Source organism: Falco punctatus, assembly GCF_963210335.1.
Source record: "Falco punctatus genome assembly, chromosome: 1".
NCBI classification, from domain to species: Eukaryota; Metazoa; Chordata; class Aves; order Falconiformes; family Falconidae; genus Falco; species Falco punctatus.
This window is the reverse complement of record NC_137580.1, coordinates 96,340,242-96,353,701: the sequence shown is the minus strand read 5'-3', so window position 1 is coordinate 96,353,701 and position 13,460 is coordinate 96,340,242. Positions and strand designations below refer to the sequence as shown.

The 13,460-nt window shown below is 45.6% G+C and overlaps 1 protein-coding gene across 2 annotated transcripts in view; it reads left to right on the top strand.

The window, feature by feature from the left end:
* Positions 1-1,722: 1,722 nt before the first annotated feature.
* Positions 1,723-13,460, top strand: part of SBNO1 (strawberry notch homolog 1) — a 35,551-nt gene continuing 23,813 nt past the window's right edge. Inside the window, exons 1-4 of one of the 2 annotated variants that reach the window (XM_080369782.1) lie at positions 1,723-1,896; positions 8,392-8,525; positions 9,180-9,284; positions 11,041-11,350. In XM_080369782.1, coding sequence (XP_080225908.1) covers positions 8,394-8,525; positions 9,180-9,284; positions 11,041-11,350 — 547 coding nt within the window. In that variant the 5' untranslated portion in view covers positions 1,723-1,896; positions 8,392-8,393. Of the gene's footprint in view, positions 1,897-2,384; positions 2,855-8,391; positions 8,526-9,179; positions 9,285-11,040; positions 11,351-13,460 lie in introns of those variants that run through there. The other variant, XM_080369783.1, reaches the window with a different exon arrangement.

Sequence of the window (13,460 nt, the reverse complement as noted above, 5' to 3'; positions counted from 1 at the left end):
AGCATCATCATCACCAGTGGGATTACTCACCTCTCCCAGCCGAGGGTGATCATAAACTCTGCTCGCAGGCCTGTCGGGTAGCTATCTTTTCAACTCAAGCCATCAAAAACGTCACTTTCTTGTCACGATCTTACCGAGCTGCTTAGACACATTTAAGTTTAGATACAGCGCACGTGAGCAGTACTTCATTGTGCCTTTATTTGAGGCAATAATCAAGATATTAGCGGCCATTTACATTCTTCTCATCTCCAGCCAGACTCCTGTCCTCTTTTTCACCATTTAGCATCTGAAGCATCACTGCTTAATCTGAGTTGCTTAAATCAGTTTTAATTAACATTGCTTTGTCTTTGAATAGCTTAGCCTAAATCTGTCTAATCCCTTATTGGTTGTTTTAATCCTTGTTAAGTTTGTCTAATGATAAAATAAGTAAACTTGTGCAAAATTGAACGAGCAGTACTGAACGCTTTGAGATTTCACAACTGCCCACACTTCATTGATGTCTGCTTCAATTTTGTTAGAGTTCTTAAAATTTTTCATGTTCTTGCGCAACTTGGGCCATGTTTTAACACAAGACTTGTCTCTTTTAGCAAGTCTGTGGGTCTGAGGGCCTTAGGTGCTCAAAAGGTCTCTCCAAATGCAAAACTGGCGTCATAGGGTTTTCCGAGTAGTTAGCTCTTCACAACAGCAAATTTCACATTAGCAGCTTGTAAAATATTTGGAAGGGAAAACTCATGTGCCAGCACATCCCCACGGGTGCGGCACCCCCAGGGGGGCCAGCAAGGGTGGCCCCCCACCCAGCTGGCCCCCCACCCAGCACCGCTCCATCAGCCCGTACCAGGCCAGCAAGCTCCTGTGGAGGAAACTGGGCTGGGAGGGAACTGGGGGAGCTGCAGATCTCCCACAGCCGGGGGGGGGCACCGGCCCCGCCTCGAAGCCCCACGAAGCCGCCTCAGCCCAGGGGCGCGCCCAGGCCCAGCTCCACAGGAACAGCAGAGCCCGGCGCGGCGGGCCAGAACCGAAGGGACGGAGAAGAAAGACGTTCAGCGGCGGGGGCTGAGCCCCTACCGTTTCTCCTCACGCCGGCGGCCGCCCGCCCCGCTCCCAACCTCCCCCTCAAACAGCTACCGGCGCGCGCGCCCGCGACCACGAGAGCAGCCCCAGCCCGCGCCTGCGCACTACGCTCCCCCCTCCACGGGCAGAGGTGGCTCTCGCGAGAGCTCTGCCCTAGCACGGCCTCGCGGCAGCCGCCATCTTGAAACAGCCGGCATCACGTGATCGCTTGCAGCGGTTCGCCTCCGCCTTCCCCTCCCCCACCCACCGGGAACCGGGCCCGGCCGGCGCCCCAGGGCCGGGCCGCCCACGGGGACGTCGCTCTCTGAGGACGGTGGATACGCTGGGTTTTGGTTGTTTTTTTGGGGGGGGATCGCTGCCTCCCATTACCGGGGCGGGGAGAAACGAGGCGCGGCATGTCACGTGACGGGGCGGCGTGGGAAGCGCTCGCGGAAGCCCGGCAGCGGCGGGGACGAGAGGCGGGGGGAGGGTGGGAAATGGGCGCGGGGAGGGGGCGGTGGCGACCGGTCACGTGACCGGGGGCCTGGGCTGGGGTCACGTGGCGCGGGAGCGCGCGCCAGCGGCGGGCGGCGGCTCTTGCCGCCGCGGTCACGCGGGGAAGGGCGCGCCGCCCGCGCTGGGCGGGGCTGCGGCATGGGTCACGTGATGCGGCGCGGCGGGCGGCCCCAGCGCTCCCCCCCTCATCCCCCCCTCCCCTTCCCCTCCCCCTCCCCTGTGAGAGGGGAGGGAGGGCAAAGATGGCGGCGGTGAGTTAGAAAGCGGCGGGCGGCGGGGCCAGCGGCAGAGACTTCCAGGAGCAGCCGCGGGAGGAACGTGAGCGAGCGAGTGAGTCCCGCTCTGTCCTTTTCCCCGGCGCCAGGCCTGCTTGGCCGCCCCGGGGCTCTCCCTGCGCGGTGGGGCCGCCGCGGCGCCCCCGGGGGTCCGCTCCTCTCAGCACCGGGCGGCGGCGGGGCCGTGAGAGGGGCTGTGCAGGGGTGGGGGGCCGCTGTGCCGGCAGTCAGCCCCGCGTCTCGGGGCCTGCGAGCCTGGGGCGGGCCGCGCCGTCGCCGGGGGTCCCCGGTGGGCTGGGGGCGCTGCGCGGGGGCGGGAGCCGCCGCCTCGGTGGGGCCGCCGCTTCCCCGGCACTCGGGGAAACTTTGCGCCTGAGGGCGGAGGGGTGGAGGGGGAGCAGCGAAACCCCCCCGGCCCTGGGGAACCGCTTCGGGAGCGGCCGGCGGCGCGGGGGTGGGGGGCGGCGGTGGGGGCTGCCCCCCCCCTCTCTCCCTCCCCTCCCCTCTCTCCCTCCGCCCTGCTTGGGCAAAATGGCATCGGGCCGGCGGCGGGGCCGCGCCGCCGCCTTTGTGCGCTCTTTGCGCGGCTGGGGCGATTGTTTCAGGTTTGAAATGGAGCCGCTCTGGTGAAACGAGGCGCGGGGTGGGGGTGGGGTTGATTTATGGTGCTTGAGTGGCCCCGGTGGCTGCCGCGAGCCGTCACCCTTTCGCCCTTCCCCGCCATCCCGATGCTGTTAAAGGCTTCTTGAACGCGGTGAAGGGCTGAAAACACAAAAGTCGTGCACGGGACACAATTACGCAGCCAATTCTGCCCCAACCCGGAAGTTTATGTCGCGAACACGTGTCGGTGGAGAAGGTGGCGAGGCCGGCAGCCGGGACCCCCCTCCTCGCCCCCCTGGGGCTGGTCCCGCCGGCTGCTCCCGGGCAGCGAGCGGCGGGGCCGGGCGGCAGCGACAGAGCCAGCCCCAAAGTCCAGCCACTCGCCGAGCGCGCCTCGGACACGGGTTGCTAGGGTGAGTAACTGTTCAACAGCCGAACGCCCTTATCCTCTGAAAGGGAAGGTTTTTCCTCTATTTTTTTTTTCCTGGTTGTCCTATCATTATTTTTAGCTGACCAGGTGCCACACTGTGTCTGAGAGCATCAATCAGAACTGTGCTCTTCCCCCCGTACTTACAGTCTGGTTTTCAGATGCCTGATACGCCTCAAAGATGAGGCAAATCACTTAAACACTTACCAAAAAACCCCACCACATTGAATTGATGCCTTGGATAACTTCAGATTGCATGGTTTGTTGACATTAATAATTTTTTTTACTTGCTCCAGAGTTAATTCTTAACTCAGTGATAGACTGGTTTTAGAGTACATAGGTTGTGTCTGGATTAAAATTACTTAAATACATCGATGTGGACATTTTGCAAGCTTTCCCCCCTTCCCCAAATTGAAAAGCTATAGTTGATGATGTAAAGCAAAGAATTTACTATGGCAGAAGTTGTGTAACAGTGTGACATTTGGATTGTTTTTCTAGATCTTCCTTAGCAGCGTGATCTATTTGAACACAATCTTAATCTTAAATAAGATGTGGGCAGTTTGTCTTGTTGCCCAGACAAGTTGTCTGGTGTCAAAACTGGCTGATAGCTGCCCTTAAAGCTACCCAAGTGTAGGTAGCAGATGTGGTTAATATGTTTCTTGTGCCTTGAGGTACACCTACAACTGACTTCCAGGCCAAAACTTAAGGGTTCTAGTGCTCGGACAGGGATTGCTCCTACCCCTTCTAGGTTTTTATTTCTTGAGCTTTCATCACTGGCTAAATATTACCTCCAACTATTTGGTCTGAAATGTGATTTCATGCTAAGTCATTGCATTGATCAGTCTCTTCATGTTTTGAAAACTTCTGAATTTTGCATTTTCAGAACGTGTGTCCTGAGTTAGAGAGCTTTGGGGCAGAGTTGAATATCACAGGATTATCCTCAACTGTACCTCACGTCCTTACAAGCTTTGACTTTAGAGAGGGAAACAGTATTTGAAAAACTAGTGGGTTTTTTTACAGGATTGGAATAGTTTTTGCAAAAATCAATAGTTAACTTTGTTTATTTAAATGGAATGGTAACTACTAGTCTGGACGTTAAAGTACATAAGGATAGGCGAGTTCAGTAATTAGTGTTTTACTCTTTGATTGGATGGTGACTGGAGAGGAGCAGAAGGGCTTGGGTTGGTTGGGTTTTTTGTTTGTTGTTGTTACCCAGGTTGCCTTCTGGAGCCAAAAGCTGCAAGATGAGCGGAACCCATCTGGATATCCAGAGAATCCCGTTGTGTGGGATTGGGGGTTAGCAGCCCTTACACCGCTGTTGGTGAGAGGCTGGAAACAGAGCCCTGACATTTGCAGGTTGCTGGGAGCTCACAGTTTAGGCAACTGGAGAATTTGGGGGCTGTATCTCTTTTTCTCTACAACTTCAGTATTTGTGTGGTATTTTAAATGGCTTCCAGTATAGTTCAGGTGACGTGCTTTCCACAGAAAGCCAGTGGGAAAAACCCTTCCAATAAAAGGAGAACAAGAGTTGCTTAACTAAATGAGCGTCTCAGGCCAGGCATTAAAACCTGAGTTTGCAGGTTGGGTACGCCGCAGAGGCCAGATGTCTGAAGGGTTTGGGAATAGCTGTGCCTGCTTGATTGTGATGTTTGATTTAGGCGAAGTTGTGATGCGAGAGTTGATTACAGTTTTTAAAGAAGTGCTTTAGGTATACAGTGTTACAACATGTAACTCGCAAGCCTAAAAATCAAAAGCCTTTTCATTGCTTAGGATTCTACCATTATTTTTCTTGGGGGAAACGAGAGCAGGTTGCTTGACATGTGTTTTAGAATCTTTCTCTTTTTTTTTTCTTTTTTTGTTTTGCTTCTTTGTACTAAAGCTAAAATGGAGGGAGAGAGCCAGGTTGGCATGGATACATGACATAATATTAAACATGGCATTCTGCTTTTGTATCTTTAAATTGGAAATTATTTACATAGTGTGCAGTGGCAGAAAAACTGTCCTTTTATCAAAGTTCTAGGCTATATTCCTCAGCAGAAGAGCACCTGACAAAAATGCTTGGTGTGTTTTGATAGTCCTCCTTGAAATGGCAGCAGTTTGTTTTTTTTCTCAATAGGAAGAAAATAATTGATATACTGCTGTGGAAATTTTATAAATACATCTTTTTAGTTTTATCTAACAGGTTCATTCTTGCTCAGTGACATTGGACAGCCTGACTAAACATAGACAACCTTATCTGCAAGATTCTGTGTGCTCAAACAGTTCTTCGACTGGTGAAACGCTCAGGGAACAGCTTGTAATATTCACAACTTTTTTATAAGTATTTTCTTTTGGAGGTTTTTAAGCTGTGGCAAACAGGTCCTTATATAGTATTGCCAAGGCTGGGCTGCAGAGCTTGATAAAGTCACTTTCACTTATGTTAACTAAGGAGCCTCCTACCTTGTAAGATTATGGAGCTGTTTCAGCTTGATAACATTTTAGGCTTGACTAGCATATGTCACAAAAAAATAAACTAAGCTCTCACAGTGCAGCTTCTCCTGTACTTTTTTTCCCCTCCTCATTTAACGTCCTTACTAAATTAAAATGGTGGGGGTGAAAGGGTAGCAGTGGTGCTTGGAAGTTTCACAAAGCCTAAAATTGGTGCTAAGTATTCAGTGTGACTTTTAATGTAAAAATTCTAGAAGTTCGGAATTCCTTTTGTTTCAGTTTCAAACAATGCAGCTTTGTTCCTAGTGTACAGAAACAAAATAAGTGAAACTAGTCAAACTTTCATTGTCCCAGCTGTCTGACAGACAAATGAACAATTGCTGTTGTTTTACTTCACTTCTTGCTGGATTGTTAGCAACTTCTAATTTTTAAGACTTAAAATTGGGGTTAGTGTGAGAGAGATGCAGCTGGGGGATTTCCTCTGTGAAAGCAGCCCTGCTGAGAAAGGGGATGCCTCTAAACTGGCTCTGTTGGGAATTGTAGGAATTCCTACACTAGTTTCTATCACTGGTCATCTAGGAGTACTTTGAAGTAAGCAATTAGAGTATTACTGCTATGAATGTTTTTTCTGAACTCGGTCAAATTGTCTTAAGATAGCCAAGCCATCACGCTTTTAATAGCTAAAAATGTCGAGGTCAGTGTCATCGTGGATGTGTTAACCCTGACTTGAAGTGACTTGATAGGTTGTGGCACCATCTTAGGGCGGTTGGGGGAAGATTTGTTTTCGTGTGGTGTTGGCGTGGGGTTTTTTTTCTAGCTTTAGTTTTGCTTTGAGTCTCAACTTCATAGAAAGGCCTTTCCTTCTAACATGGCAAGAGTAGGCTGGAAGTTATCTTGAGTAATTTTTTTGTCCTAGTTTTTATTTAAGTAAACAGCCCCAAGCTTCTGGTTTTCCATACCTGTAATCAGTACAGCCACTTACTTACCTCTCAACGAAGTTTTGGTCGTACCTTGTTTTAGAGATGGTGTGATCAAACCTATGTGCAGACTAAATAATGACACAACTGACAATTTTTTCCTTTGTATAAGACATTTTTTATTTGACTGTTGAGCAAAGGTGTTGCACTATGTGGAAGAGTGCTCATGCCTCTTTTCCTGAATTGATACTGTGAAATTACAGTTGTAAAGTGTTTGGGAGCTGCTGCTTTGCCAGGGTAAGCGGTGTTAATTCCCCTTCTGTGGAGAAATTCACCTTCAGTGGCTGTTCTGAAGAGCCTAATACCAAAAGTACTGATACGCTAAAACTTCATTTGCAGACTTAATCTTTTTCCTCACCTGTTTCTAATTAGTAAACAATGTTGTAAGCTTCAAAACTTGGATATGATGATTACTGTTAGTATTTTAGTCTGATGAAAATTAGGATTTATCATACCCAATTATTATATATGTGTAGGGCCCTTTTTTTGAGACTGGAGGCTTAATCCTTCTGAAAGGTAAAGCTAACAATCTGTTCTTACTCATTTTTCTTGACCTGTTCAGGGTTCTAGGAGACAGGCTAGTGGGAGGTGACATCCTTTGAAGGAGTTGCCGTGTTAATTAAATCTGCTAGATGTCTTAATATTTCTTAATACTTTCTACAGCTGATAAATTGGCAGAATGGCCTGGTTTGTAGTTATCTGATCACCTCAAATGCCTCTTAAAAAAAAAAGTAGTCAAGTTCTGACACAGCAAGTGGTGTTTAATGGGATTGCATGTGGTCAGTAGCCGTCCCACCAATTAGTTTGTTGCTTTGGTATTCTTTTGGATGGTACAGTCTTGAATGCTTAAAAAAAGAGCATCTTCCCCTGTGTCCCAATACCTTACATCCACCACTTCTTGCAGTGCCACCATCTCAGTATTAGTCCATTAAAAAGAAAGGTTTCTCTCTACTATTGGACAGACTAAAAATAAGAAGAATAAGAATTAAGTGCCTGAGGCTTAACTTACTACAGGAATTACCTGTTCTGTCAAAACTGCTAAGTAATGTGTCTGACCAAGCAGCTGGATGTGGCTTAGCTGTGCATGTGGAGAAGGATAAGCAAGTGAATGCTCTTTCGGAGTTTGTGAATGAGTGTATCTAAAATGCCAATAAATATTTTTGTCCTCCTGCCTGCTTTAGAGTAGGTGTTCAGCTTTGTTATTTTTTGATGTTTTGTTACCAGTGGGTGTTACAGGGGGTGTGGAGAATAAATGAAGTGAATTTTTACTTGCGGTGTAGCTTAGAATATACAAGGAATAGCTCAAGTTATGTGGGCTCATCAAATTTTTGTCCTGGTACCGGGGCAAATGGGCTTCCTTCTTAAGGAAGCAAAGCACATTATCCTCCCTCTTCATCTCAAAACAGTGTTTGGCTTTTTTGTAAGTTTTTAGACTGTCTAGAATAGCTTTTTGAAATTAATTTTGCTTGTCCTACACATAAAGGAGTCTGTGACCTGATGTTAGTGTCCTATTTAATATGTAGTTAACATACTATTAATCGAGGAACACTTGTTCTTCCCGGTACACAAAAACAGAATTTCTCCAATGAATGAATTACTACCTAATGTAATGGCAAGCAAGAAATAAAAGCTTTTTTTATAAGCTTTTTATCGCTAACTTGTTGTTACAAGATAAACTAAATGAGTTTTAATTGTGCTTCCCTCCTGCAGCGTGCTTCACTGACAAAGGCGTATCATTAGCATAATACAGTCTCACCATTTCTGCCTCTTGGTATTTCTTATAATGTTTAAAAATGTAATATGATGAAAACTAGAAAAGGCATCTTTTTTTCTTTTCACGTTTATGGATGTGATAGCATTTTGTGTAGTAAACTGGTTCATTCTTCTGGGTTCTAAATCCAGTGGGTATGTTGAAAAGATTTTTAAAAAACAAAACGGAGGGAAAATGTACAAATGAACAAAAGAGCTGGAGCAAATCTAGAAAGTGGAAACTCTGTATACAAGAGACTGCATCACATAGGCTCCTAAATCCAGGAAAGGGAGCTTTAAATGTGAGTGTGTGTGTATGAAATAAATAAAAATTAAATCTAACTTGTGTTTATGGTTCTAATTTTTTTAGAGATGGTGGAGCCAGGACAAGACCTGTTGCTTGCTGCTTTGAGTGAGAGTGGAATCAGTCCAAATGATCTATTTGATATTGACTCGCCGGACGTGGTTCTTGCAAATCCAGCACCAACTCCAGCTGTTCAGCAGGTTAAAACAAGAACATAGGTGTTTGCTAGAGGACAAAAGAACTTGCACTTGATGTATTTGTGGGGAGGAGGGTGGTGTCTCTGTAGCAAATGGTTAAAGAATGTGGAGCTTTCATAAACTTCCTGCTTCACAGTACTGAGACTGGAAAATGACTTGCTAATTAATTTTAAACTTTTACATAAAAAAGCAATCTGAAATACACTATTTAGGTCAGTATAAACATAATATACTTAACTTCTGAGCATTAAATGGGGGCATGCTGTCATGAGTCCATGAAGAACTCTAATATGGAGTCTAGCTGCTCTCCTATAAATGTGTAAGAAGAATAATACGGTGTGTAATCTCCATGACAGCAGTCAGTCTGCAGGAGTGTAACAGTTTCAGACAGACTGGGAACAGCACTGTGTTGCACAGTGGTATGATAAAACTATTACACTTCTACCACAGTTAACTAGCAAGGTGTTGTATGTTTAAATTCTTTGAATATGAACTCAACCACATGATGATTTTTATTTTCATATATGAAACCTTTGTTCATGAACACAGTTAAGGACTTCCCCATTAACTTCATTTTTTTGGGTGGATCTTTAGTCTTAAGGGTTTTTTCTCTGCTGGTGTGAGTCTTTCCTCATGCTTGCTTTCTCTCCTCTACAGTCAGTGCCACTTAGTGCATTAGAACTAGGCTTGGAGACTGAGGCCACAGCTGCTGTGAAACAAGAACCAGAGACCGTATCAACTCCAGCCTTATTAAATGTTCGGGTAAGAACTGGTCCTGTCAAATTTTTAAGTGTACGTGTGGTGGGTTAACCTTGGCTGGACACCAGGTGCCCCAGAGCTCCTCTGTCGATCCCTTTCCTCAGCTGGATGGTGAAGGGGGGGGAAATACAATGAAGGGCTCACAGGTCAAGACAAAAGACAGGGAGATAAGCAATTACTGTTATGGGCTAAACGGACTCAACTTGGGGAAATTTGTTAACTGGCAATAAATTGAACTATGGAGTAGGATAATGAGAAATAAGAACAAATCTAAAAATACCTTACCCTCCACCCCTCCCTTCTTCCTGGGCTCAGCTTCGCTCCCGGTGTAATCACACACTGTCTCAGCCACTCCTTCATCGTGCTTGTCCCTTGCTCCAGCAGCTCCTTCACAAACTCTTCCAACATGAGCCTTTCCCACGGGCTGCAGTTCTTAATGAACTGCTCCGGCATGGGCCCTTCCCACAGGGCACAGTCCTTCACAAACAGTCTGGGTCCCCCAGATGACTGCAGGCCCTGCCAGCAGATGTGCCCCAGCCTGGGCTCCTCTCTGCAGGGTCACTGCAACCTTCGGGCATCCCCCTGCTCCGGTGTGGGGCCGCCCTGGGCTGCGGGAGGATATCTGCTCTGCCATGGGCTCCATGGGCTGGGGGCACAGCCTGCCTCACCGTGGGCTTCACCACAGGCTGCTGGGGAATCTCTGCTCTGGTGCCTGGAGCCCCTCCTGCCTCCTCCTGCACTGGCCTGGGGGGCTGCGGAGTTGTTCCTCGCATGTTTTAATTCCTCTCTCCCAGTTGCTGATTACACAGCAGTGTTTACTCCTCCTTAAATGCTATCCCAGAGGCGCTATCACCGTTGCTGGCTGGCTCGGCCTTGGTCCGCAGCGGGTCTGTCTTGTAGCAGGCTGGCACTGGCACTGTTGTACGTGGGGGAGGCTTCTGGCATCTCACAGAAGCATCCTGGCTACCAAAACCTTGCCAGGTAAACTCAAGACTGTATATTAGTACAACGTAACAAAAGAGGTGGGAGCGTAAAGTGCCAGTTGGCCATCATCTCAGTGTTGCTTGTACTGAGACTGTGAAACTTGGTGTACCTGTGGGTTGATAGAATTTGTATGACAAGGGACACAAAAGAGGAGAAAGCAGTATGCAGAAAAACATTTTGAGGTGTCCTGTGTGCCTTTTACTTCTCCTGCATGCAAATTCTGGAGATACATGGGCTGCGTAAACTTGACTCCTGTACCTGAATCATGTACCACCTTTTCTAGCTGCAGGTAACTGAGCACCGTAGTCATGGCGGTTGCACCTGAACTGAGGATACAAAAAGCAGGTCTGCAGAAAGGTGCATGTAGCATAGTGTGTCTGAAAGCTGCACATACACTTTAAGTAATCCAAGCTGTTTGCTCTGACAGTTGTCCAGCTACTTGCTCTTCAGCTCAGGGTTCCCGTACCTGCAGTAGTTGTGTCTTGTACCTAGGTGATGAATCCTTCATTCTGTTTTTTTAATTTCCTTTCCCTTACCTGAAAATAAAATTTAAAATACTGTTCAAAAATAGTTATGGCAATATGTTGATAGATGCTTCTTGCTCAGACTGTTGCAGCACAGGATAATTACTCTAGCATCCTCAGCATGTTATGTGAAGGCATTTCTTATTACAAGTGTCTTTGAAAACTCGTGATTCCTGTGCGCTAGATGAAAGGCAAATAAAATCTGTTTTTTCCTCTGTCTTCTGAAAATATCCCTGGTTCTTTGTTGCTAGCAACCACCATCCACCACGACCTTTGTGCTGAATCAAATAAATCAGCTTCCAACTTTGGGGACTACAATAGTGATGACAAAAACAACACCTGTTACAACTACGAGGCAGACTATCACTGTAGCAAAAATCATTCAGACCAGCACAACTACTCGACCCTCGGTTGCAGCACCAGCAGTTCGCAATGCCTTGACCACGACACCTTCAAAGGACCAGATTCAGCTGAAAGATCTGCTGAAGAATAATAGTCTTAATGAACTCATGAAGTTGAAGCCACCTCCTAATATTGCCCAACCAGTAGCAACAGCAGCAAGTGAGTGTTCTTTTTTTGTAATTACAGTATTTTGAACAAATAGTGAAACAATGTAATGCGAAGATCTTTGTACATTTTGCAGTTTCATTGATCAGTAGAATATCACAGTAAAATGAAATGTGCCAGAAAACCTGGTAGATTCTATTCTGACTTCAGTAGTGCTAGAATTCAGGGTGAAATGATACAAAATGACAGGTTTAAAAAAAATATTAAGGTCTTTATTTACTGCAAGGAATGAAGCAAATGACATTTTAGGTTACAGCTGGCAAATTGGTAAAACTAATTCATGGACATGACTGAAGTTGATTTCGCTATCTTCCTTGAGTCTACATCCGTTTTTGTTCTGCTGTATACCTGCTGTGGAGCTATGACTCATAAATACTGGATTTCTTTTGGCACCTTACAAACTAGAGTTGTAGTACATACTAGTACTCCTGTGGTAGAGTGTTCCTGTAAAACATCTCCTGAGAGAGAAAATCTCTGTCCCTGTATGTTTCATGGAAGGCATCAGTTCTATTGTTTAAAACCTTAAGTCCTAAAAACTTGCTGTTTGTTTCCATCTTGCTACTTAAATGTGGTGTTGACTTTAATGCTGCAAGTATTTTGCTACCACACTCCAAATCTTCATTATGTGATTCTTTTCATAGTCTTTCCTGTATGTTATTTCCAATATGTGAACAGCTTACAGGGTCAGCTTTATGTAAGGGAAAAGCTGTATGTGGGGGGGGTGTGTGTGTGATTTGATTCTTCGAAGTCATTCTAGTTTTAGCATGAGGTTAAGATCAGACCAGTTGAGTTTGAAAACATCTCTGTTGCAGCTTTTTCTGAAAGGTACACTGGATTTTACTGGATTACTATGTTTTGCCTCTGAAATAATTGCCTCTGAATAATAATAATTGAAATTTCATTGCCTCTGAAATAAGATTTATTACTTCTATAGGCGGGATTGGAAGTAACCTATTTTTTCATATGCAGATAGTTCGTAGTAAATGAAACTGGCTGTTAGGACTGAAACAAAAAGCATGTGCCTCCTTGTTCCCTTGCTTTCTGTTACGGAGTGGTTGACAAAAATGGAAGTTGAGACACCAACTGAAGTTGGGGCCGGGGGTGAAGGGAGTGAGGAAGTGGACGGGGAGGAGGTTTTAGAGGACTGACTTACCCGCTCTGTGCTAAATGAAAACCCACAGAAGCACATAAGTAAAAGATATCAATACCCAATAGCTGTTGTAGTGGCATAGCTGCAGAGAACAGTTGAATCTGTAGCTTCTGTATTAAGTGAAAAGCAGACATGCAACTTCTAGAACTGCTGTATTTCTAATGTTATTGGTGTGCTTGTGCTTCTGGATCTTTCTTCGTGCTTATAAAAAATAATTGGTAAAATGCAGAAATTTCAAGGGCAGGGAAGCTCTTGGAAGGAAACATCGTCTTTTCATGTAATTCAGGCAGCAGGAATTCTAGATTGGGAGATACTAAAAGGTTAAATTATGCAAGCTCTTTGAGGAAAACTTTATTTGTGCAATTGTCTTAATTGTTTTTAGGGGAAATTATGTTAAATTTATTGCATGCATTGACTGTCAGCATGATGGAAGCTTGACAGCTGCTTTCAATGTTTTAAATCTATCCTTGTGTAAATTTTTTTTAGTTCTGTTGTGAGCCCTATAGCCAGTTGTTTCCAAATGTGGCTAAGGACAGGAAAGTTAATAAACAATCTTCTTGAAGGATCCTGTTAAAAACTTCTAACAATTGAGTCCAAAGCGTTGACTTTTTGTTTTACAGAAGTAATCTTAGTTTCTCCTAAGCTAGTAAATGTCACCAGACCAGGTAAATTAATTTCTGTTGAAACACTGGGCTTTCTGGTTTGTTGTTAAACTTCAAAGGCTCACAGGATGGAGTATTTCTAAATACTATGCATAGATTTGGTAATGGTCCAGAATACTTTTTTTTTAAATATTGAAACTAATACACAGCTGTTGGATGTGGTGGGTGGTATTGCATGGGAAGTTTGTTTCCTTCAAAGAAGGAACAGGATTTAACTCCTTGCTCAGAGGCTTTCTGATTTGGACAAAAATACTGATTGTGTTCCTGAAGCGTCAGTGTGGTACTAGACGTT